Genomic DNA, 26,471 nt, shown 5'->3' with positions numbered 1-26,471 from the left:
GTCCAAACAGCTCAGAGCTACAGAACCATTCCCTGGATCCATTCTTCTGTCTTCCCCAGAAAGCAGTCTGGCAATTGTTCCTGTCAGCTCATTGCTAAGTTATCTGTCAAAACACTAGAGTTTTCAGGTGCCTAAGTAGCCCCTGGAATCATGGTGAAATTATCCTCCCCGCCACCACCAAAATTGGAAATGGTGCCCCGGAGTGCACGGTACCCTACCGTGCTTCCCCCATAGGAACTGCATGAACAGGCAACTCTGCAAGTTCTCTGCATGCCTCTGCAAGTGACCCCCATGCCTCTCCATTTCCTTGGCCACATGTATCCTGTCCCCATGCCGGCGGTGAATCCAGAAAAAGAGGGAAAAGCTCACCACTGCGACCACCTGAGGGCGGTGTTGGGTTGAGATCAGCTGGTCAAAGCAGGCAATAGGGACAGAAACTGAGACTTGAAGCTCCTCGAGCGACCTCTGAACTTTCTAGACCTGCCCTTCAATCAGACACAGCGATTGTAAAGTTGAATGTGATAGTAACTAGACCCATTTTAAACCCTTCACCACACAAGACAAAGCCCGTAGGATTCATCATGAACTATTTATTTCTCCTCCCCTGGCTCCATGCAGCCACCAGCCACCTTGAAGCTTTCTCTCGTCTCTCCCAGGCTGGGCTCACTTGATTGCAGGAGATCAGCGGAGGGTCCAGCTTTGCTCTTTCGCTTCCATTCTTCACGTCTTTGGGTGGCTGCATTGGCAACTGAGCAGCCTAATGGAAACACTGAGTCCTCTGTCTCGGCAGGCAGGCCCAGCCGCCAAAGCCAAAGCCTCCCTGAGAACAGGGGGAGGTTCGCCTGAACTCTCAGGAGTGGAGGCTGGGCCCATAGGGTAGGGATACCATATTTGAACTTTCAAAAAAGAGGACACTCCGGGGGGGGGGGGGGGGAGAATGGTAGCCCTGCCACCTATCTACTCCCTCCCACTTCCTGCCCCCTGACTGCCCCCCACACAACCGCCAACCCATCCAACCCCCCTGCTCCTTGTCCCCTGATCGCCCCCTCCCAGGACCCTGCCCTCTATCTAAGCCTTCCTACTCCCTGTCTCCAACTGCCCCCTCCTTAGACCCCTCCACCCTAACTGCCCCCCTAGAACTCCAGCCCCTACCTTTCCACTGTCTGCCCTGCCCCCTATCCGCACCCCCACCCCCTGACAGACCCCCGGCTCTCCCACACCCATCCAACCACTCCCTGTCCCCTGACTGCCCCCGCAGAACCCCCAACCCATCTAATCCCCCCTGCTCCCTGACCCTGACTCCCCCCCGAACCTCTGCCCCGTCCAACCCCTCCCGCTCCTGTCCCTTGACTCCCCCGACACCCTTTTCATATGCCCACCCCCTGACAGGCTCCCCCCAGAACCCCTCATCCATCCAACCCCTCCTGCTCCCTGTCTCCTGACTGTCCCTTGGGACCCCATGCCCCTTCTCCAGCCCCCCCGGCCCCCGTACCCTGCTGCTCAGAGCAGTGTGTCTGGGGTGCGGAGCCAGACACAGTGCCGTGCTCCCCCACAGAGCGCGCAGCTCCCCCTCCGCCCCCAGAGTGCTGCATTGGGAGGGAAATCCCGGCCCTTTGGAGAGTTTTACCAATTCCTCCCTGAGGGCAATTTAAAACACAAAAAGCCGGACATGTCCGGGAAACTCCGGACGCATGGTAACCCGACCACAGGGACTTCAGGATCTGCAGCTGCTGCCACCTGTATGGTGAATCCTCGGACTCGTCACCAAACAGCTCTTCCCCATTCTGCAACCTGGCCCCATGGTCTGACCGTGCAGGAGAACAGAAACCCTTTGGGACAGCAGGAGAGTCTCCTCAATGCCGCACTCTTCGCATGGCTTCCCGCGGTCATCGTGAAACACGACTACCCTGCCCCCAGGAGTCTCTCAAGGAGCTGCCGGCACAGTCACTGGGCACCCACTCGTAATGCTCTCGGGCAGTGGCATTGCAGAGGGAGCTGAGCAGACCATCCCTCTGTGACTTCCTGAATTGCTGCCAGGACGGGATTCTCCTCTGCGCTAGGGAGAGTCCCCGAGGACAAGCAGCTGTGGTGGGGGAGGGGGCAAGACAAACACTCCCCATGAGCCCTTGACTAGCAGGTAAGCAGGACTCTGGGAGCCAAGGCATCGGTGTGTCTTGCTGGGAGAGCAGAGCTGGAGAGCAGAAAAGGGCATTGGAGGAATTGTAGAAAAGTCATTGTCATGGCCGGGTCATGGGCAGCCAGACCTAGTGGTCAGAGGCAGAGTCCACACTCACAAGACAGGAGTCGAGAGTCAGCTGGGTCAGGACACTGGAAGAGCAGAAGCAAAAGAACAAATTGTGTTCAGAACCTCAAGTCAGGTGAGTCACCCTGAGTCCAGATACCAGGAAATCAAGCCTGGGGAGTGGGAGCAGGAACAGCCAACACACGGTCCAGAGCCGGGGAGGTTCTCGGCTGTTCAGACAGCTTCTTGTTCCTGCTGCTGGTTTAAGGAGGTCCCGGGGGCCGATTAGCTGCTCTGGGACTCTGCCAATAGGAGCTTCAAACTGGGTCTGGACTTCGTCAGTCCTAGGTAAGCAGTTTTTCGTAGGCTTCCAGGTGGCGTGCTGGAGGGTGGCTGCTCCCAGGAACCCTGCAGACCCGGGTTAATGACCCAGGGGTCAGGACAGTGAATGATCTCTCCCTGCTCAAACCTCCTGCACGAAACAGTCTCCAGGGTCCCGGGCGCATCCTCTGAGAAGAAAAAAACACAGTCATGAGGACAAATAGGCTATGGAAGAGGAGCCCCCTCTTTGTTGCAACAGCCCCAAGTGCCCAAAAGAGTGGACGGTTCTTACCTCCAGAAGATGCCTGGGATCTTCCATCTAAGCCTCAATGGGACCCCTGTTGCTTGGTCTGACAGGAGGAGATCATCTGTCCCCACTGCTCCCTGCGCTGGGCTGGCTGCAGCACACATCTTTTTAAGAGGCTGGGCCAGAGAGATGTTACAATCAGGGTCCAGGCACCCCAGAAGGATAACAGAGGGTCTGAAACCAGAAGACGAAGCAATCAAATCAGCGGATTCGACAGAGAAGTTTTCTACCCTACAGGGACATCAAAGAAGGTCTGTTAGGAAAGCTGAGATGTTAGTCTGGAAACTGCTAAGGCAAAGATTGTGACTTGTTCAGATTCAGTTTTAGTCACTACAAAGTGTGTTGTGTTTTGTTTCTCTCTTTGAAATTTGTCTCTTTCTCTTGCTTAGTATCACTTAAATCTCTTCTTTGTTACTATACTTCCCAAACCACCTCAGTGTTGTGTGTTCGAGTGAAGTGTGATTCTCCAGCCTACCCAACAGGCTGAGCTGTGCCCTGTCTCTCTGAAGGTAGCGAATAATTTCTGAGCAGTGCTGGGCCCAGAGTCCAAGGGCAGTTCACCAGACATCTTGTGGGAAGCCCAAGAAACCAAAGGAGCAGGAGAGATTCCGGCCCCACTGACCCATGGGAAATTCCCACAGAAGAGCCTACCCAGGGCTCTAGACACGGCCACTTTGGGTGTGTACCAGAGTTCACTCACTGCTAGATGCTGGCCAGGCCTTGTGTCATTGCTTTCTCGCTGGGCTAGCAACCCCGCTGATACTCACTCTTGCAGTTTGTTGGCTGGGAACTCAGCCCTCCAACCAGGTGACTGTCCTTTACTCCACTCCTTCCTGGGTCGTGCTCTTTGCAAACAAAGTCCCAAAATGTCTTGAACAGAAACAAGGCCTTCCACCCTCGTGGGGAGTTCTTCCTCAGCCTGATTTCGGTTCGGCCTGCCCTTCTTGGGTTTCTATGGTCTTCTATGTCCCCTTCCTTAGGGACAGTGAGAGAAGCCAGTCCTACCCTGGACTCCAGGGTTTGGCCCAAGGCCATCTCCTGAACAGCTTGCTCTGCTTCTGGACTTTTGCTGCTGTTTTCCCTTGTTTCCTCTCAGGTGGGGCTCACTTGGTCATCAATTTGGCCTAGCCCCAGGCTAGGCAGCTATAGGCCAAGCCACACTGTTAGATACCCTCCTCCTTCAAATCTGGTCCAGCCCGGATGACAGGTTTGCTGAGGGGATGGGGAAACCCCATTGCTGATCAGAAGGAGGTCAGAGTCTGTTCCTTACGAGCTGAAGGTCCGTTTGTCCTGCTGCGGCAAGTGGAGCTGGAGAGCGGAGATGTTAGGTGAAAGAGACTGCACGATGGAGTTGGAGACTGAGGGACGGGAGCCTCCTCCCAGAAACGCTCCCAGGAGAACAGGTTTGAGGAGGAGTTCTCTGGGGAGCCTCCTGCTTCGAAAAAAACAAGGGTGGCACATTGATGAAGATGTCTCTGTCCCAGGGATGGGGGAAGCTCCCACCCAGGCTATGCAGCAGGGATCCCATTTCTCCCCCAAGAAACCCATTTTTCCCAAAGAAGTCAATGGCTCTTACCTCCAAGAGGGAGTGGGCTCTTCCCTCTAGGCCTCTTTGAGAACTACTACTGCTTGCACCCATCTGGGAGGCTGTCACACACCCCAGGACCTAGAAGACACGGGGGGAGGAGGCTCCTCTTCATGTCAGACTCTGAGAGCCCAGAGAAGGGCCAAAGGAAGAATAAAGGGCAGGAGATGAAGCTAGCCCGGAGCCTCTGTCCCATCCTCACCTCCTCAAAGGTGGAGCTTCCTGAGCTTCAGTTGGGCAGACAGTCTGTAGCCCTGACGCAAAGGTCCTTCTGCGCCATATGGGGCAGGAAGATCTCTGCCTGGGAGCACGGGAAATGGGATGGGGGTGAGATCAAGGAAAGAGGGGAGGGATATGGGTGTGAGGGAAAGAGCTCCTGCCCCAGATGAAGGTATCTGGGGGGCCGTGGGAAGGACACAGCTCCACAGAGAGGGGAGAGAGTTCCTGTGAGTGCCAGGGGCCTCCATTTCTGCTTCCACTAGTCCCCCATTTATAGTGAGACACAGCAGTACCTGCAGCAGGGAGCGGGACTTGCTGAACAGGGAGGGGAACCTTGAAGAGCATCAGATGAGCCACAGCCCTTGCAGCGCCTCGGGCATCTGGTGCAAGTGCCGAATCATGTGAAGCTGGCCCATGACCTTGGCTGTGACATCCTCATGCTGCAGGGGAACGAGAACATGTCAGAGACTGAGACACTCCCCAGGAATCAGGGAGGATTAAGGGCACCTGGAACCAGCACCATCATTTCCACCCAGCAGCTGCTCATGTCTGAGTGGTAGATTCACCCTCCTGACCCCCAGGATGGAGGCTTGCTGTCCTCTCTAGTGACCTTCAGTGCCAACCCCCCTCCTTGTAGGGTGAGCTCCTGCCACTTCCCCATCAGTGCCCTGACAGCTGTTCCACCTCCAACCCACCTGGGGACACCGCTCAAGTTCGGAGAACCCTCTCTTCCACCCCTACCTCCATCCCCACCCAGGTAGGGCAGGGAGGAGGCTCTAGAAGGGTGGCGGGGGGCGGGAGGGATTCTGGCAGCAGTGAAGTGGAATGGAGAGAGCTTGAGACCTTTCCCCAAGACACCCCAGTGACAAAACCTGAAACCACAGGATGGCAGCCCTGGTGAATGGAGCAGGTCAGCAGCCCCTGACGACTGAATCCTCCCAATCTCTTGAGAGCGGGTCCAGCCCTACCAGCAGCAAGACCAGCTTTCCACGCCCATGTGCCTCAGTCAGTCACCATCACCAGTCAGTCCTTGGCCTCCCAGGCTGCCAGGGATGGGAGCAACTCTCGATGGTGGCTGGGGTGACATGGACACTGGGCCATGGGGAAATGGGTGCAGCTCTGTGGGGCAGGAAAGGTTCCCAGAGGGCACTTAGGGGACTCTCCTGTCCTTCCCAGGAGTGATAGCAGAGCACCACATCCTAAGAACAGAAGTCCATGAAGGCCAGAAGTCCCCACTGGGCTCCTTGCTACCAGGCCAGCAAATGGCGAGAGGATGGGAATGAGGCCCTGGGTCCCACCCCAAGCTTCTGAGTCGATTGCAGCTGCTTACCGTGTCCCCCATCAGTTGCTGGGCTTCCCCCAGGAGGGAGTAGACCAGCACCAGCTCAGCCTGGCTGACACGCAGCAGGGGGTCGTGGATGGCCAGCAATGCTGTCTGTACGAAGGATCTTCTCTGCCCGACGGAGAAGAATTTTTCAAAGACCTAAAACCAAGAGGACATGAGGCTTGAGTAGATTGCCCAGAGCCAGCCTCCAAGTCCTGGCGGTACAATGGCGTCTCATGCCCCAAAGGGCGGGGAAGAGAGCTGCTGTGGCCAAGGCAGTTCATTCCCCAGGAGGCTTTCAGGGTCCCAGGGCTCACGGAAGCCCCTTTATTAAGAGGTGGCAGTTGCTGAGGGACCAAAGCCTCCAGTGGCTCTTTCGGGAAGGCAATTTATGGCAGGGGCCAGGATGGGCTGGAAATGGATCTCTAATGTGTGTGAGCAGGCCCACTCTGCTGTGCAGGGCACAGAGACGACAGGGGACTCTGTCTTGCTTCCAGCAGAGAGATCTCCTGCACCTCAGCGGCTAGAGAAGTGTGCGTGTGTTGTTGAGGGGAGGAGGGGGTTGGAGCTGACAGACCAAAGGTCTCTTCCCTGCAGCTTAGTGATTTCTCTCCTCGCTGGGTATGGCCTCTGCAGCTCCTTGGTTTCTTCAAGGGGAATCCAACCTGCAGCCTGACAAGAACAAGGAGACTCCTGGCCCAGTCCCAGTGTGGGACCTTTCGCACCAGCGTGTCCCACTGGTTGCTGGATGAGGAACTCTGAGCTGGAAATAAGGAGCGGGCTCTTTTCCTGTCTTCAGGAGGCCTCCACTGCAGGGAACCCAGCCAGCTACACTCCCTGAGCTGTGTCATGCTCTGGCACAGTGCCCTTACCTCCCCCACTCTGGCTGTATTCTTGTAGCCTAAGAGCCTTCTGTCCTGGTGCCAGTCATAGCACTAGAGATCTTCCGCGTCATGTATGGTCAGACCTGGAAGAGAGAGAGAGAGAGAGCGACTTTTCTCCTCATTCTGGTTGCAGTTTCTGTGTCCTTCCAATCCCATTGGTGGCTGCACAGTGGAATGGAGAAGAACAGAGGCAGAGAGAGACTTGTCCTCCGGCTGGGGTCAGTCTGAGAGAAATGGTCTAGGGTCCCATTATCAACATATGGTCACTCTCAGTCCCCTATTTGGTTCCGTGTCCCAGCTGGGTTCCTTACCCCTCTGTTGGAGCAGCAGTTGGTAGAGCCGGTAAGTCCCCTCCCTGGCCTGCCGGCTGATGTCCTTGTCTGGATCGCTGACAAATAGAGCCAGCTGGGCCACATGGTGACCCATCCGAGGGAACTCGGCTGAGATCTAATGGAAGGGAGAGCAGAGGGGACTCCATCAGCATTTTCCTCTCAGCTCCCTGTCCGCCCTGGGCCAGAGGGCTCCTTCCCCTTAGCCCTTCTGCAGGAGAGGCTGGGGGAGAGGAGCTTGAGATCGACCCTTCATTTGCTCTGCTGCCAAGGGAGCCTGCAGCTGCTTTGGGATGCCAAGCAGGGGCTGGAGCATGGTCCCCTTAAAGGCCCAGGGACAACACTGAACCAGGACAAGAAGAACTTGACTCAAGCCTAGCTCAGTTCTGCTCTGACTCTGCCTCCCCATGAAGAACCCTCCTAACCCACAGCCCCGGCAGCAGCAGCAGATCCTGCAGCCCGCTGGAGCCAGCCCGCCTTCCCCTGGAGCCAGTAAGCTGGGCTCAGAGCTCACTTACATCAAACTCAGGGAGGGTGACTGTGTATCTCAGCAGGGCTGTGCTGCTCTTGATAGCCTTGGCTCGCTCCTGCGACACCCGGGACACGACCCAGAGGTTGACATGCTGTGGGGAAAGGAGGCAGGTCAGACTCAGTGGCCAGCTGCTCCTGCTTTGCAAATGAGCCCCCCACACACCCAGCCCCAGGGGCCTGAGACATTCTGCGCAGGGGGAAATAGCTGAGTCATTGATGGCAGAGCTTTAGAAGGGGATTCTTTCCCCCAGGACGCAGCTTGTACCCTTCAGGTCACAACTTGTCAGCGTCTCTTTAGATTGGGACAATGTTCGGGGTCGGGGCTGGTCCCATCCTCCCAAAACTCCTGATTCCTGAACAGTTCACCAGAAAGACGACTGAACCCTCAGCCCTTCCCTGCTACGCAACTCCTTGCGGGGATGTAGGGAGTGACTGAGAGCACAATCCCCCCAGGAATTTCAGAGTAGATCAGAGGGAAGGGCTGATTCCCTGGGCTCCTCCTCTTTCTCTAGGAAGGAGCATGTGCCTCTTCTCTGAGAACCATCTCCCGAATCTCATGGGCTCTGTGTGTTGGAGGGGTGCGGGAAGGGTGGATTTTCAGACTCTCACTCCCCAAGACAGCCAGGAGCCCTCTGCTTAGTGCTCAGCAGAACCAGGCAGAGCTCTGGCTTGGAGTCCCAGCTCCTTCCTCTGTCCCTCAAGAAGGAAGTACCTGACATTACATTGCACTGACCTCCCCAACCAAGGACGGCCCACTGGGGACCCAGCTAGGAGGACAGAGTAGAAAATGCATCTTCCAGTCTCTCCTTACCAGTCCCCCAAAGAGTTACGGTCAAATGGGGCTCACCTCCAAGATGAAGTGGAGCCTGTCTATGTCTGGGGACTCTGCCAGCAGATTCCCCAGCATGGCATCCAGGACCTCTGGGATGACTTTGTGCAGAGTCTGCAAAGCATGGGTCAGAGTTAGGGAACCTGGGCCTACACCTGCCACAGGATGGGAAGAGGGGTCTCTGGGAAGCACTGAGGAGACTCCCAAACACATCTCCTGGCCTCTCTCCTTCACATCCCACTGCAGGCAATTTGCAAGAATTGATGACCCCTGGACCTTTAATCCATGAGCTTAGCAGGTCTCTGCAGAGGGCCTTGTAGGCAGAAGAGTAGGAAACAGCCAAGTTGCTATGGATGGAACCTGGGCTTCTGGGCCAAACACGGCTTAGGAAAGAAAGAAAGAAAGAAAGAAAGAAAGAAAGAAAGAAAGAAAGAAAGAAAGAAAGAAAGAAAGAAAGAAAGAAAGAAAGAAATCCCCCAGGGAGGGGTAATCTCTTCCCTGCTGGAGGGAAGGATCCAACCCTGCAGCTTGTTCCATCTCCGCTACCCCACCCCTAAATCTGGAGCTCCAGCGAATCAAGGGAGTAGGGACCAAGGACTACTCTGGAAGAGGAGGAGGATGGAGGAGGAGGTACCTGGATGCCGGTGGAGTCCTTCTCCGTGCCCAGGGTGAAGACGGAGTGAAGGGCAGCTCGCAAGAGGTGGGTCTCTAGGGCTGGCTCCAGGGCAGGTTTCATGGTGCTGGCAAGAGAGAGGAGCTGCTATTAGACTGTGCAGTACTGGGTGGGACTGTCGCCAACACAGACACCAAGCCACAGGGATAGAGGCACAGGCTGGCGAGAATGGAAACTGAGGCACTTCGCTAGGGAATGACATGGCCAAGGTGTCCCAGACAGACAGTGGCAGGACAGGAATAGCTCCTGTTCCCTGGAGCCTGCTGCCCCTCCTGTATCGGAGCCTGGGAGTGAGCCCCTCCCCAAGGCCCCTGTCATGTTATGGGAGTGAAAAGAAGAGCCCTGCCAGGAGAGAGTGACCCTCCCCACCCCACCATCTCTGCCAGAGGCACCACTCTTGGGAGGTGACTTGGGAGGGACAGTGACGGTGACTCCCAGCCTTGGGCCTGAGCAGCACTGGGGTGAGGGGAGCCGGCAGGGTGGGGGGGGGTGGGGCTGTCTCAGTACCAGAGGTAGCCCACTGCAGCCAGGGAGTGGGCGAGGACGGCGCTGGGTGACGAGTCATCGGGAAGCTCCTCGATGAGCTCCTGTGAGACGTGAAAGAGACAAAGGAGCGTGTGAGATTCACGCCCGACTGACGCCTCCCAGTGAGGAGATGACACAGCCAGTGCCCCACATGGCCAGCAGGATCCCCCACCACCTCCCACTCCCCCGATTCCTTCCTGCCCATCCGACTTGTTCCCCTTCTCAGATTCCTGCCCAGCTCACTCCCAATCCCCTTCTCTCCTCCTCCCTGTCAAACCTGCCCCATTCATCCCGACGACTGAGCTGGGACCATGAGATTCCTTGTCCCCCACTCTCAGCTGCCCCGCAGCCCCACAATTCTCCCCCTCCCTCCAGCTACCGTATGGCGTGTCTCACTCACCACGATCCTCTTCACCACAGCCGCCTTGCAGCAGCGCGGCTCCAGCGTGTCCTCCCCTCTCTCCCGTGCAGTCAGACATGCGGGGTAGATGGCCTGAAGGAACAGGAGCTGCTGCCCCTCATCCTGTACCCACCGGGAGTGGGGTATAGCGAGAGAGAACCTGTTAATGAGGGACCTTCCTGCCCCACCCACACCAGCTCCAGGGCTCAGGCCTCAATGGGGGATTGTGGGGACCCGCCTATTGTCCAAATCCCCCCCCACTCCTACACAAGCAGGATCAGGAACTGGGACAGTGCCTGTGGGGGGAGATGACTTTGGCTGTTGTGGGACACCCCCATCTTGGGGGTCCCACATCATGGATGTAAAAGGGTCCCATTGGGGGTGGTGGATCAGGAGGCACAAGATCCTCGGCAGCGGTGGGGATGCTGGGAAGGGACAGGGCAATCTTGGTTCCAGCCCAGGTGGGGAACATTTGTACCTTATCTCTGCACTTGAGCTGCTCTCGGATGACCTTGAGAGCAGCTTCATCTTTGGCCATGTCCACCCCTTCCTCGTGCTCTGAATCCCGGGGGTCCCTGCACCACGGAGGGAAGGAGAGGGGTGTGGTGGGCAGAGCAGGATTCAAGACCCCCCTTCCCACCTCAGGCACCCAGGGCAGATCGGGCCCCAAACCTCCCTCTCAGGGATGCCTTCAGGCCCCAACAGCTTCAGAAGCCCAGAGCAGAGCCCCCCTCCCCTGCCCAGGACTCCAGGGGACGTGCCGATTCCCCTGGCCCTGAAGCAGCAGCTCTTCACGCCCCCACCCCCAGGTCCCCGTGCGGAAGGGGCAGCTGTGTGACGGCTGCTGCTGTCCGTGGGGTTCGCGGGGCTCAGGCCAGACACTTGGGCTGGGGACCCCCCTCCATATCCCTGGGAGAGCATCTGGGCCCAGGGTGTTCACATCCCGTCCTCAGCCCTCCCGGAGCCCAGCCCGGCTCCTCACCTGGAACAAAGCAGTGGCCTCCATCGGCCTGGCTGCTGCCAGAGGCCCAGGTGCTGCCGCTGTCCCAGGCTGAGCTGCCGGTGCTGGGACAGGGACCTTCCCCCTCCTGGCCGGCGGGGGCTGGAAGGTCCTCAGAGACCGGGCAGGGCGATGCCTCCTGATGGGAATGAGGTCTGGGCTCCTGGGGCCGCTGCTGCCCACACAACAAGCCCCAGAGCCACCCTGCCCGGCGCCCCTCCTGGGCTGGGTCCTGTCTGCGAAACCGCAGCCTGGGCCAGCTCCATTGGGGCCTGGTCGGGGCCTCTCCCAGCTCGGCGCTTGCGCCGGGAGCCGGGTTCCTTTTCCAGAAGGCTGGGCACTTCCGCTGTCTGGCCTGGACGGGAGCTGCTTCCCCGCCAGCAGGGATGCAGGGGTTGCTCTGCCCCTTGGGAAGACGGCAGCTGCTTCCCTCAGGCTCTGGGGCCACCTGCAGAGCCTTCCTCCGCAACATCCGCAGGAGCCTGGCCATCCTGGAACCGAGCGGGGAGCAGGGGTGAGACTGGACTCAAGGCAGCCTTTCACTCCTGGGCCTTTTCCGTCCCTTCTCCTCCCTCCTCCAACCACAGCCGCCCCCTCTGCCCGCACAGGAGTGCAGGGAGTGCCATCTACACACACGGGCAGGAGTTCATTGCATGATCCGCTCCCAACGTTCCCCCTCGTAATCCCTGCTGCTGCAATAGCCAGGAAGTCTCATCCTTTTCCAGCAATGAGGTCAGTCCCAAAGACTATCGGTTACTCTGGAGAAGCAGTCCCCTCCTGTCGTCCCAGGCCACTCTCCCGCCCAGGCTAGAGAAGGAACAGAACCCAGGAGTCCGGACTTCTCCTGGGAAATCATTCCTCACATCAAAGTCAGAAAGGCCCTCGGCACAGGAAGCACAGAGCCCTCCTCATTCCCCATTGATTTCCAGGCTCAGCAGCTCACAGGGTCTGGCTCACCTCAGAGACTCTCAGCCTGGGGAAGGGTTGGGAGGGAAGGGCTGGGAGGGGAAGGGCTGGGAAGCCCCATTGCTGGAACCTTTCCAAACACACTGGAGACGGCTCTGGAGAAGCCCCTGCCTGGCCTAAGAGTGAGGGGCTCTTGGGGGCTGTTTGCAAATGAAATCCCCCTTTGGAGATAGTCTCTCCCCCAGACAGAGAGGGGAAGACACCGAGGAACCCGAATGCCACTCACGTTCTCTCAGTGATGGTACAATGGATGGCGGATGTTCAGGATCAGCAGACGTCCCTCACCCTCCTCCTCACTCTCCAAGCCCAAGGCAGGCTGGAGAGGGTGGTGACCTCAGGAGTTACCCTGCCCAGCCAGCAGGCAGGGTGATGACATGAGGGCGATCGACTGGCTGTGAAAACAAGAGTCTGTCTGATTGCCAAGGGACGGAGAAACTCAGCCAGCAGCAGGGGGTGCAGAACACGGCCCTAGGGCGGAGGTGACAGCGCCTCCGGGATCCTGACATCCCAGCACTTTACTCACCTTCCTGGAGCCTCCCAAACCCACTGGGCTGTAGCCATGGGACCCCAACCCTACTGATGGCAAACGGGCCTCAGCTATGACCACAGGGTCACACCGAGTATCAGAGCCATGGATGGACCCCTTCACTGACCACTGCCGCACACTCCCTCCCACAGCTGGCAATTGCAACCAGGCCCTAATGGCTGGTCCCCCTGCCTTTGAGAGAGAGTGTCACTCCTGCTTCCATTGCTGCGGGACTGTGGGACTTTGGGCAAGTTGCTCCCCCTCTCTATGGCTCTCTGGGACTCACATTCCTGAATGGGCTTTATAAAAGACAATGGTTAAAGTTTGGCCCCAACTAGTTCTTGTTTCTCGAGACTATCCATTTTTGCAAAGTTTAGAGTTCTTGACATTCAACACCTGGAAACATCCCTTTCTCCTTCGCAGATGGCCTTAACATCCCTTATCTCACCCAGGCTTCCTGCTGCCTGGAGTTAGAGAATTGACCCTGTTCCCATTGGACCTACCCAAGGTGTCACACAGCGAAGCGGTGACGGAGACAGAAAGAGAAGACAACTGTCCTGATTCCTGTTCTAACTAACAGACAACAACCCCCCAGAGGCAGGGATAAGGCCCAGGAAATAAGGTGTGAACATTTTCATGGAAACCTTTTTCTGTCAGAAAATCCATTCAAATGAAACCACTTTGTTTCTTGAAATCATAACAAGTAGGATGAAAATTCTTTGCAAAAATATCTGTTTGCAAAACAAGAGCATCTCCTGTCCATCACAGTGCATTCAACTGTCTCATCATACACAAAGGGGAGACACTATGCTCTAGAAAATTGGATGAGATGCTTCAGTCTGAGCTAAGTAGTTGCTGCTTTTCACAATTTCAAAACAATAAAATACAAATCAAATCGAATATTAGGTTATAATCTGATATGGCTCAGTGTGATAGGACACCCCCTAGTCTGCACTGCTCCGAGTGACACTCTTCAGTGGATCCCCAGCATCCACCCATGGCGAGGCAGGTGGGAGAGGATTGTTATTCATTCTTGACAGAAGGAGAAACGAAGGCTGAGAAAGGAGCAGGGACTTGTCTTAGCTGATGCAGCCAGTCAGTAGCAGAATTGCTCTCAAATGAGCTACAGACCAACAATTGTTCATAGTAATTATTCAGCAATTATTTCAGAAGAACTGGAATGTTCGAGAGGATCATGAACTGCTCCGAGACAATGAATGGAGAGCAGCATCCACATTGGTCAAACGTATAACTGATTGTGACTTATTTGCTTGGTCATAAAAGAGAACAACAAAGACCAGAGTTTCCTCCCTGTCAATAGCCCCCTCCTCAGCCAATCAAGGTTGAGACTTTGAGGGGTGGGAGGCTAAGGGATCTCATCAAATAGCCCAAAGAATGGCCCCGGTCACCACCGAGGGGATCACTCTCGGAGCACTAGTCCAGTCTCACCTCTCTGTGAGGGCCTCCCACAACCCCCCCCGGACTCCGCTCCACACACAGAGCTCCTGGTGGTGGGAGGAGAACAGAGGAAAAGGACAAAGGAAGCAAGAAGAGAAAGGTAGGAAAGGTAGGAAAAAGAAGAGGAAAACAAAAAGGAGAAACCCCAATGTCCCCAGTAATTCTAAGGGACAAAATCCTAGGTCGGAAATAAAATACTGCCCCCACAATCTAATGTTTTCCTTTCCTAAAAATCAGCCAGCACCTGATGGATCAGACTGAACAGGTTCCAAACCTCTCCGAGGCTCTTACCTTCTATACAGGGACGTCTGTTTTCGAGCAAATCCACTAAAAGAAAAGGAGAAAACTCCAAAGGGGGTCCTCCTTGCGCTCACGTACGTGCAAGTGAATGCTCTCTCAGTCCTCCAGGAGAGACCTCGAGAAGGAGACGTGCTGAAGCAAAGCCACAGGGATCTCCGAGCTTGCCCCTGTCCTGCACCCCTGTCCTGCCTGGCTGATGTCAAGTTCTCTCTGTGAGGTCATCGCCTCCCCACCACCTTTGTCCAATAGGCTGAGGTCCTGCCAAAGGCCCTTGTGATGTCACTGCCACACCCACCACTCCCTTGTAGTGCTGATGTCCTGCCCCTGTCCAGCCACATTGGATGTTTCAGCTGCTTCCCCTGGATCACCCCACGCAATATCACTTCCTTGTGGGGTGACACCGGCTACATAGTAGAACACAGAAGTTCTTCCCCAGGCCGCAATTTGGTTTTCCCAAGTTAGTTGACTTTATGGCCAGAAGGAACCATTCGAGCATTTAATCTGATCCCCTGCGTATCCTAAGGCCTCCTGTATGTCAGAAGAGCTGGGCTTTTCTTTTACTCAAACATTTTCCAGAAAGGCATCCAGTCTTTATTCGAAGAGATCAAGAGATGGAGAAGCCATCATTTCTCTTGGTACTTTGTGCCAATGACAAACCACCCTCTTACAAATCTGGGTCTTATTGTCATTATCCTTTTTCTGATTTCTGCTTCCATCCATGGGGTTTTGGCATGCCTTTCTCTGCGACATAAAAGAGCCCTTTTATACTCAACATTTTCTCTCCATGAAGTCAAGCAACTCACTTCTCATTCTTCTCTTGTATATACTAAGCAGATTGAGCTTTTTCAATGTCTCATTATAGGGCATCATCCCCATCACTCAGTTATGAATCTTTTCTGCACCGTCTCCAATTGTTTTAACATAATATTCAAAATGTGGACACAAGAACTGGATTCAACATTCCAACATCAGTCTCACCAATGCTCTTTCACTTCCCTTTCCATCCTCACTACTCTATCCAGCCAAGAATGGCTTTAACCTTTTTTAACACAGTTTCACATTGACAGCTCATGTTGAACAGTTTGTCCACTGTAACCCCAAAATCCTTTTCAGGGTCACTGCTTTCCAGCGGATTGTCCCCAATTCTGTAGGGTGCCGCCTGACTCCTTTGTTACTGGAGGTATGGGGTTGCATTTGGCTTTATTAAAACCTAATTCTTTAGTAAGTATTTTAGAAGAACTAGCCCATTAGAGAGAGAATCGTGAATTACTCCAAGACAATGAATGGAGAAAAGCGGCAAGAGCAATCAAATACATGTTTGGATACGCCCTATTTCCTTGGTCTTAAAAGAGGGTCACAAGGACCTGAGCCTCCTCCCTCACAATAGCCCCAAACTCCCCCAATCAGCATTGAGACTCTGAGAAGCAGAAAGCTGAGAGTTCTCACCAGATGTCCCGGGTCACCACCGGAGGGAGTCACTCTTAGAGCACTATTCCAGCCACATGTCTTTGGGAGGGCCTCCCGCAATGAGAGTTGGAGTGCAACCGCCCCTCCCCCCCTCCGTCCCCAACTCCACACGCACAGACAGGTCCTGGTGGTGAAAGGAAAGCAGGGGAAAAGGACAAAGATGCAAGAGAAGACGAGAAAGGAGGGAGAGACAGGAAAAGGGAAAACAAAAAGGAGAAACCCCAATATCCCCAGTAATTCTAAGGGACAAAGTCTTAGGTCGGAAATAAAATGCTGCCCCCGCAATCTAGTGTTTTCCATTCCTAAAAATCAGCCGACACCTGATGGATCAGACTGAACAGGTTCCAAACCTCTCCGAGGCTCTTACCTTCTATACAGGGACGTCTGTTTTCGATCAAAACCACTACAAGAAAAGGAGAAAACTCTGAAGAGGGTCCTCCTTGCGCTCACGAATGTGAAAGTGAATGCTCTCTCAGTCCTCTAGGAGAGACCTCGAGAAGGAGACGTGCTGAAGCAAAGCCACAGGGATCTCCGAGGTGGCCCCTGTCCTGCACCCCTGTCCTGCCTGGCGGATGTCAATTCTCTCTGTGAGATCATCGCCTCCCTACCGCCTTTGTCCAATAGGCTGAGGTCCTGCCAAAGGCCCTTGTGCTGTCACTGCCACACCCACCACTCCCTTGCAGTGCTGATGTCCTGCCCCTGTCCAGCCACATTGGATGTTTCAGCTGCTTCCCCTGGATCACCCCACTCAATGAGCGTTCATTGTGGGCTCAAGCCGAACACAGTAAAACATCAGAGGCTTCTCCCCATGCTACGCTCATTTTTTCATAAATTAGCAGACTTTATGGACAGAAGAGACCATTAGAGCGTGTCATCTGACCCCCTGCATATCACATGCTTTCTGTAGAGCATAGGAGCTAATTTTTGACTACACACGTTCCAGAAAGGCATCTAGTCTTCATTAGAAGACATCAAGAGGTGGGGAATTCCCACCACTTCCCTTTCTAGTTTCTTCCTTTGGTGATTCGTCCTCACTGTTGAATATGTGTGCCCTCTTTCTAATACGAATTGGTCTCTTTTGAGTTTCCAGCCACTGGGTCTTGTTATGCTTTTCTCTGATAGATTAATGAGCCCTTTAATACCCAATATTTTCTCTCCATGAAGTCACTTCAACACTTCTATGATGTCACCACCCAATCTTTTTTATAATCTAAACAGGCTGAGCTCTTTCAATAGCTCACTAGCATCTGCCAGGAAGGGAGTCCCCACAGAGGGACACCATAATCTCCCAGGGAGGGAAAAAGCTCTCACTGCCATTTCTTAACCTCATGGGTTGTTCTCCTGCTCTGCCAATCCCACCCCTTTTTCAGTATCTCCAAGTGCCTGAGGGAGCAGGAACCAGAGGCCATCCTGCAGCTGGGACAGAGATGGAGGTTGATGACCTACCTGCCCGTGGTGACCATGGTGCAGGACAGCCCTCAGGACATGCGAATGCAGCTCCAGATCTGGGAGCAGCTTCCCTTTGCTGGCACGAGACCTTGCAGGTTGCAGTGGGTGAGACAGGCACTAACTTTTGGAAACCCTCAGTGGGATCAGAGGGTAATGGTTTGTAGAAAGTGGTGTTGGAGAGCTTTACAAAAACTAGACAAGAACGGTGCATGTTCCAGGGCAGCTCCAGCCCCGGTGCTGTCAGTGAGACGTGTCCTCCCAGCCCTGCCTGACGGGTCTTTCTGTTTCAGACCCTCCTTGGAACTGCAAGAAAAGTCCAACCTGTAGAGTTGTGGTTGCAGTGATAGTTGTATGGTCTGCGTTGATTGCTGCCATCATTGCTCTGGCAGGTGAGTTCCCAGCTTCCGCCCCGCTCCCTTCCCCTCCATCTACGATCTCCGCGCATCCCATTCCCCCGTGACCTACCACACTCACTCTCTCCTCCCGGCCTGTCCGGCTTCTGCCCCTGGGGCAGAGGATTCCTGGGGGATCTTCCTCCCAGACCCCTGCACCTGGGCACTCTCTGTGTCAGGACGATCTGACTGACATTAGCCCCCCCAGCCCATCTCTGAGCACTTTGGACCCAAGTCACCTTTGCCACGCGCCATGAAGCAGTCCCTGACCAGGGTGTCCAGTGGGACAGGGTGCAGTGCAACCCTGAGCCCTTTGCCTTCCCTGTGTTGCTCTGAGGTTACCAGCTTGGCCTTCCTGGATCTTCAGGTCACGCCTGTGGCCGGGCGGCAGGTGCTGCCGTGTCATTGAAATGAGCTGTAGAACTCAGTCTAGACCCCTCCACCAGCGCAGTGTGGAAACCCCCCAATCGCTGAGCTTGGCCATGAAGGGTCCCTTAGCACCATTCACTCCCCCGGGCTGCCCAGACAGTGTGTGCTCGTGCAGAGGGCGTCTGTTTGCGGTGAACATGAACCCTGTTGTATCCCCCCGTTGTCTGGGGCAGGGCATGCTGGGGAATGTCGGGGGTGGGATTTCTCTATTGTCCTGGGATCTGATCACTGGGCCCCAGGAGGGTTTAGCAGCTGGCAGAGGGGATTGAATCCAGCTCCGTCTGCATTAGGAATCCTCTGTGCCGATGTCATGACATCCGTGCAGTTGAATTGGGGCAAACCGCTAAAGCAGACGCACTGCACTGGTGCACAACGGAGCTTGCCTTGGTGCAGTTCGCTGCAGGAAGTTACCAGAGCGAGCCGCACTGCTCCAGCGCATCTCCAGGAGGTGTTTGCCCTGATGTCACTGCGTCACTGTGATTATACTGGTGCAGATTGCTCGGATACAGATGGGCCCTGAATCCCAGCTCCCTGCTCTAATGGCAGGCTGCTGCAACGGGCAGCATTGGCTCTCACTTTGTAAGGTGGGAATCTGTGAGCTTAGGGTTGGTTACACACCTGCAGGTGCAGCGAGCTCTGCAGAACATGTGGCATCTGAGCTGGAGATGGATGGTGGAGACAGCCTGTGCCATCAACTGTTCGTCACTGACTTCTCTGCTCAGTTCAGTAGGGCAGGGGTGTGGGCTACCGTGCACTGGACAGTTAAATCTACAGGGTCAGACATGCCTTGTGAGTGAGGTGAACACATGCTCGCTTTCTGATCACCGCTGCCACGTTTCCTAACTCTTCCCAACTTAGAGTGTCTGTTCCTCGCTGAGCGCCAGCCACATGGGAAGGCTTGAAAACCAGCTACCGAGTTACTGTGGTGCAAACAAAAGTGATGTGCTCGAAAACATCTGGAGGGGTTTGAGTCCAACTCCTCTCAACTAGACAGGCCTTTCAAATCCTCTTTGGTGTCACTTATGGGTGACCCCACTGCTGCTCTTTCATGGCTCTGAAAGGGTTACACTGCCATGAGGGCTTCCAGAAAGTGCCTTTCTTGCTGCTGTGTTTGGGGAGAGAAAAGTCTGCAGGTAGGAGGTGAATTAAGTTCCATCATTCCTGGCCCACAGTGCAACAGGTCACTTCCCATGGCTGTGGTTTCTGGCGCCCCCTTGTGGCTTTCATGTCCCTGAGTGAAAGTTCCCACGTTCTTCTCAGTAGTTCACCTGCTGTTTGTTGCTAGGTTGAACGTCCAGCTGTTGATCTTGTGCCTGGGGTGAAATGCTCTGAGCTGTGTCAGTCCCTCCCAGGCTGGGAGTGTCCCTGGAATCCTTCTTGCCAGGCAAATTTACTGTGACAAACGTCTCCGTCCCCCTGCATCTGATTGCAGTGGACCAGCCCCAGCTGGGGGTCCCAATGGGCTTGGCAAGCCGGTCAATTGACTGCCTGTTTGGCCGCAGTCAAATGCTCCAGCGAGAGCCCTGGGGGTAGGAGGTAGCCTGCCTTTCGGATTGCGTCTTGGAGCCTCACTGGTGTTTTCAAGAACTTGGTTTCATTGTTTTGCCTTTTTTTTCTGAGCTAAAATAACTCAGTGAAGTACATTTTTTAAAAAATTAGGTAGATCCGTATCTATCGAAAGCTAAACCTACTGGAGACAATGACGTCTTGCTCTTTTTTGTTCCTGGCGGGAGGTAACCAATTCTGATAAATTGGTATTTTAAAATATCTGACCACTCTTTGACAGATTTGACTGGTCAGTTGACCAATTTTTGTACCACTCAAATGCCCAATTCTCGATGCAACTCTTACCCTCCATGTGACTGTCTCATTCTCAGCGCTGACCTCTCAGCTTTCATCAGCTGATCTGTGCCCCCCTGCTAGCCCCTCGTGCGCAGACGGCTGGATGGGATACCGAGGGAAATGCTACTATTTCTCAGAGAGGGAAGGGAGCTGGACCGAGAGCCGAAGCCGCTGCTCTGCCCCGGGTGCCTCCCTGGCTGGGATCGACAGTGAGCACGAAACAGTGAGAGACTCTCGAGTTGCCAGACACTAATCTGGGCACAGGGGTGGCTGCTGCAGCAGGACTTGGGCTCTGCCCCGTGGGGTGAGGAGCAGCTGTGAGCCCTCCCGTGCTGGGAGGCCGGAGTGAATGAACTTCCAGCCGCTGAACGCCAGCCCTGGCTGGGCCCAGGGCCCTACTGTCTGTGTGTGATCACAGGGATTGCCCATTCTCCGCTGCCCCCCTCCCCAAATAGGGAGACAGCTTCTTTCTAGGGCAGGGCTGGCTCAAGCATCTCCTGGCCTGCTGGCTGCTGGAGTGGGACTGAGAACCCAGCCAGTGCACCTGTTGTGGGGATGGGAAAGGAGCAGCCAGCTGAGGAGGCCGGGGAGGAGGGGATCCTTTCACATTGACCCCTCCCACTTCAGCTTGCCTCCCTCCCTCCTCCTGCCTTGCTGGGGTGAGCGGTGGCTGCTCTGTGAGGAGAGACGTCTCTGCAGAGAGCTCAGACCCAACAGCTGCCCCCAGCTCAGGGGGACTTGGGGTGTGGGTGACTGGGAGCACTGGGGTGGGGCTGCTGTGTGCGGTGGGAGGGTTAAGACTGCCCGGGGGATCTTGTGCTTTGCAAGAGGGAGGGGAAAATCCCCCCTGAAAATAAACTGAGCACCCTTCAATATGTGACTGGGATTCTCTGCAGCACAGAGCCCTGGAGGGGCGGTGGGGGGAGCACGGGAGCTGGGGCTGATACCTGCTGTCCCTCAGCTTTCTTTAAGGCATTCCTGCTGCGCCATAAGGGTGTCTATGACCATTGGATCGGCCTCTGGAGGGAGCAGGGTCAGCCCTGGAAATGGACCAACAGCACCAAATTCAACCACCTGTGAGTCTCTCTCGCCCCTCTGGACTAATTCCCTGGGCTTGGGGATTCTGGTGTCTGAGCGGTTTGAGCTCAGGTAGATCCACCATTCAGTGCTAGTGAAACCACCAGACATGACCCTGGTCCGTTCGCGTCCTGCGTGTGTCAGAGACCGATGGAAGCCGGCGTGTCCCTGAACTCTCGGCTCCTCCCCGCAGTACGGTGCTTGGCCGGAGACAGAGCCCGCCATAGCCAGAGATGCCCTCGCAGCGCGCTGGGATTTCAGCTGGGACACTCGCTGTTCTCCCCCAGCCCTCTTCAGCAACGTCCCTGAGGTGTCTGACCCCCCCTGGGGAAAGGAGGCAGCAGGGAGCTCAGGTTAACAGTGGCTGCTAGAGAGGGCAGCATGCCGAGCACTGCATGGCAGGTGCAGGTCCCGCTGGGGATTGCAGCCGGCAGGTTTGAGTGACTTGGCTGGTGAGGCCTCTGAATCCGCAACAAGGCACCGATGTTAAGGGAGCCTGCGGTTCACAGGTGCTGGACGCCTGGGGCTCCCACTGGAACGGGGTACAGTAGTGATGGCTGCACAGCCACCACCCTGCGATGGGTTTCAGTGGGCTCCAAGTGTGATCACAAAACCAGCGCTGCTTGAGCCCGGAGCAGGGTTTGAACCCCGGAATTCAGCACTAGAAGCATGAGCCTCTGCCATAGGAGCGAAAGAATCCACTTCTTTAACTGAACCCCCCCCCCTCCGATTGATAAAGCTCTTATGGAGGCCAGCCATTAGAGGAGGATGGAGACCCCCCACTTCCCTGGTCTGGGTTACTTCAGTACTTTGAAAAGTCAGGCTCTTATGGCGCTGGGTCAGGGCTCCCCAATGGACAGTCCCCATTCTGCTGTATTGGACCCAACCTTTGGATCCCACCTGCTTCCAGCCTGACTGGGTCTGAATAGCCACCAGACACTGTCCCGAGTTTGGGCCTCTGTGGCCCTCTCCTGGGGTACAGACTCCGTGTCCTGAGCTCTGCTCCTGAGGGGCTGGGAGAGTAGCTGCTCCGCACTCAGGCCTGCACTGTGGAGAACGGCTCCCCTGGCTGGGACTGATGTGAAATGCCTGGCCTCTGCCTGACTGCAGCTCCCTGGCTTCTGTGTTGCAGGTTTCAGATAAGAGGAGGAGGTGACTGCGCGTATCTGAACGACGAGAAAGGGGTCAGCAGCTCACGGTGCTACATGGGAAGACGGTGGATCTGTAGGAAACTTGAGGTGTATGTGATGGGAAAAGAGACTGCATTGGAAGGGGGCTCGAAATGGGACTCCTAGACGTGACACTGATCCAACTCACACCTACTTGAACGAGCCAAGTCCCCGTTCGTCAGCCTGGCCAGGATCTCAAAATCAGGCAGCGGGGCCCGCAAGCAATAAGTGTGTCTCATTTAAACTGTGGATTCTTCGTATGTGCCTTCTGCTTTTGAACCTTTAAACTCAGGCTCACATTAGGAGCCACAAGGACTCCAAGATCTCTTTCTTGAGTGGTAACAGCTAATTTAGATCCCATTGTTTTGAATATTTTTTGTATTTTTGTATTTTTTCCCCAAAACCACCTCTATTGACCCCTCAGTCTGGGACAGGTCCTCAGATTTGTCACGTAAAAAGAATGGCTGATGTGTGGGAATCTCCCACACCTTTGCAGTGTTGACCTGAATTTTATGGGCTAATGTGTTTACTGCTCAGCACTGATCTGATCAGAAGATAATTTAGGTTCTTGTCCCAGTTCAGGCTATAGGGATAGAGAACACAGAGAGTTCAATATTGTGAGAGGACCCTCCGGGTGTGTGGCAAGGACACTTATACTGAGGACAAAACCAACTTGTTAAGATCTTTATTAAAATAAAAGAAAGAAGCATAAATGCTACAAAACACAGAGTCACAAAGAAGTAATACAATTCTATGACCCCTGGTGGTAACATTTCTATTCTAAAAGACTACTAAAGCTAGCATATTCACACCCATCCCTGAAGACCTGGTAGTAGGAGACAGAGGATCAGTCTTGTCTCTGGCATGTCTGAGGAACTAATGGTCCAGGCTTCCCAAATTGGTAGGGCTTAGGTTCAAGTGTTGAGTGGCTAGGATATATTGTGAAACTGAGGTGATAGCTTGATAGAAGATAGGAAAATGTGACCCCTTTGTATGGTTGTTTGCCATCTTATAGGGTCCCGGTACTGCCCGCTGTCAGAATCTAGGCCCAACCTACCATGCCCAAATCTTATTTCCTCAACCCCATAAATCTGCAGGTACACTTACTCTATAGGTTAACATGTTATGCCATATACTCATACGAATCGATTATCTCATTCCCGAAACCGTTAACCCTGACCTAATTCATGACTTCCATGTTCTGCAGTGTGCCTTGCAGTTACCGGTCTGCTCCAGACTTAAGGTTAGCAGATTCAAGTTTTTTGTTCAGTTCCCCAAAGCTAAGGGGGGCAACTGGTATGCCATTTATCTATGCCAAAGTTTACAAACACTGATACTAACTTACTCTAGCTAATCGTACAGGATACAGGCCTGAAGGTTATTTGCATTACAGCCAACTATTATGAATAACCATGAATAACCCTTATGAATAGCATAAACTGGAATTCCACATAAACAAAACCCCAGAAAATACTATGATTAATTAATAATAGGATATGATAACAAAATAATATGAATCAAACCAAAAGAAAACATATTACGCAATATGGCAAGCTAGCAAACTGACCTTATGGGCTACAGCAATGAAAACCCATGCAAAGAATATATTTTGCTTCTCTGCAATGGCCTTGTCTTCTGAAAGTGCTCCTTTGGCACCTCGGTTACCTTGGGGCCTCACTGATTGTTTGGAAGTCTTCCTACTTCTGATGTACTTAAAAAACATTCTGCCAGGGAGGAGTGGGGAGCCCAGTCTCTCAGTCCTTCTCCCCTCCCGCCCCCACCCCACTGCCTCTCTTAAGTTGATGGAAGCACTCCTGGTAAGGATGTGCATGACTGACAGAAGGAGAGTAGTGTGGATGTGAATAGTTTGACTTACGTTTGTAGTGCAGACATGCCCTCAGTCTCTGAGGACCTTGAACTGCTTTCACCAAATGCCCACGCATGCCACCACCCCACAAGACTGGTAATCATAGATGCTGCATTCAGAGCAATAATTTTTACTTCAGCAGGATTTTGTTGTTGTTGTTTGTTAGTTTGTTTGTTTTGCAGGGGGGTGCTTATTGGCCTACATTTAGAGAATTAATGATATGGATGGTGGGATGAATTGCACGCTCATGCAAGTTTGTGGATGACACTAAGATTGGGGGAGAGGTAGATATGCTGGAGAGTAGGGATAAGGTCCAGAATGACCTAGACAAATTGGAGGATTGGGCCAAAAGAAATCCGATGAGGTTCAACATGGACAAGTGCAGAGTCCTGCACTTAGGACAAAGAATCCCATGCACCGCTACAGACTGGGGACCGACTGGCTAAGCGGCAGTTCTGCAGAAAAGGACCTGGGAATTACAGTGAACGAGAAGCTGGATATGAGTCAACAGTGTGCCCTTGATATATAACGGTAGAAGGCTAACGGTATATTGGGCTGCATTCGTAGGAGCATTGCCAGCAGATCAAGGGAAGTGATTACTCCCCTCTATTTGGCATTAGTGAGGCCACTTCTGGAGTATTGCGTCCAGTTTTGGGCCCCCCCACTACAGAAAGGATGTGAAGAAATTGGAAGGCAACAAAAATGATTAGGGGGCTGGGGCCCATGACTTATGAGGAGAGGCTGGGGGACCTGGGGTTATTTAGTCTGCAGAAAAGAAAAGTGAGGAGGAGGATTTGATAGCAGCCTTCAACTACCTGAAGGGGGGTTCCAAAGAGGATGGAGCTAGGCTGTTCTGAGTGGTGGCAGATGACAGAACAAGGAGCAATGTCTCAAGTTGCAGTGGGGGAGGTCTAGGTTGGATATTAGGAAAAACTATTCACTAGGAGGGTGGTGAAGCACTGGAATGGGATACCTAGGGATGTGGTGGAATCTCCATCCTTAGAGGTTTTTAAGGCCTGGCTTGACAAAGCCTTGTCTGGGATGATTTAGTTGGGTTTGGTCCTGCTTTAAGCAGGGGATTGGATTAGATGACCTCCTGAGGTCTCTTCCAACCCTAATCTTCTACGATTCTATGAATGTTTGTTAGGTATATCTGGCTCTCGTTTTCCATCTCTAAACTCCCTCACAAAACTCCCTGATTTGCTAGCTCCTCTGGTACTTAGGAGCTGCCTTTTAAAATTTCTGAGTTAGTCCTGCCCCTTCATGAAGGCCTTCAAAAATCACAGCTGGGAAATTAAAGGGAAACAAGCCAACAGAACTTTTTGTAGGCTTCATTTACATTAAGTAAATGTCAGGCTTTAAAGCAGCTGAGAGGATCTTCAGTAACCAGAACATATGGGAAAATGTCCAAAAAAATGAAGCATAGTTCTTTTGAGGAACTAAAATGGCACAAATGTCCATGAATTAATGTATGAAATTAAAGAGTTACAGCTTCACTTTCAGTAACATTTTATAAGTCATCTCTCCCTCTCTCACACTCTCTCTTTCCTTCTCTCTTTCCTTTCATTCTATCCATTTTTGCTCATAATCTTTTTTAGCTTTTGTTACCCACCCTGGTTTATTTCTGACTTCTCCATTCTCCTCTAGTCACTGTTAACTGATTATTTTTCTCTCATAGTCTCCATTCTGTCCCCCAATTTTACCCCTTCCCCATTTGCTCCCCCTGGGTGTTTCCCCTCTCAAGAATGTTTTCCTTTCGCTCTATCCATTTCTGTTTTTCACCCTTTTTCTAGGACTCTCCCTTTATTCTTGCTTCCTCTGCTCCCTCTGGTTAAACCCACTCTGTCCCTGCTTCTTCCAGTGTTCATTCCCTCTGAAGCACCTGGCATTGGCCACTGCCGTAAGACAGGATACTGGGCTAGATGGACCTTTGGTCTGACCCAGTCTGGCCGTTCTTATGTTCTTAATTCTTAGAAAATCATGAGATTGACACACCGCTTGCCCCCCCCCCCCCCCCCCAAAAGAGATTTTTAAAGAAGATTCTATAATGGTTTCTGGTCTGTCTCTTGGTTTTTAATTTTCCCCTTCCTATCCCCTATGTCTGTGTGACAAATAGAGACATCCCATATCTACAGAGGAATGTGACTTTGGCCCCTGTTGCAGGAGCTGTCACTGGGGGGCCCCAATGAGATCTGATTAAAGAGTTTTGTACAAAATGCTCCCTGCTGGTGCAGAGGTTCCAGCTTCTCTCTAAACTCCAAATCCCAATTAATTAATTCTCCATCTCTGCTGCCACCACATCTGCCTGTCCCCCAGCCCAGCAATTACTTCTCCCACCAAAACCCTACATCCCTCCCTGC

At 53.7% G+C, this 26,471-nt stretch overlaps 2 protein-coding genes across 11 annotated transcripts in view; both read left to right on the top strand.

Annotated features, from left to right (window-relative positions):
* LOC140897995 (C-type lectin domain family 2 member D) overlaps positions 1-22,517 on the top strand; it is a 49,202-nt gene extending 26,685 nt beyond the window's left edge. Inside the window, exon 4 of the mRNA XM_078848649.1 lies at positions 22,208-22,517. Within this exon, the coding sequence (XP_078704775.1) occupies positions 22,208-22,370 (163 nt within the window). The 3' untranslated portion in view covers positions 22,371-22,517. The remainder of the gene's footprint in view (positions 1-22,207) is intronic.
* The window catches only part of LOC140898275 (uncharacterized), a 2,445,793-nt gene that overhangs the window by 946,731 nt on the left and 1,472,591 nt on the right, over positions 1-26,471 (top strand). The gene's annotated exons all lie outside the window — the stretch shown is intronic.

This window comes from Lepidochelys kempii, chromosome 14 (assembly GCF_965140285.1).
Source record: "Lepidochelys kempii isolate rLepKem1 chromosome 14, rLepKem1.hap1, whole genome shotgun sequence".
Taxonomy (NCBI): domain Eukaryota; kingdom Metazoa; phylum Chordata; order Testudines; family Cheloniidae; genus Lepidochelys; species Lepidochelys kempii.
This window is presented reverse-complemented; position numbering and strand designations above follow the sequence as displayed.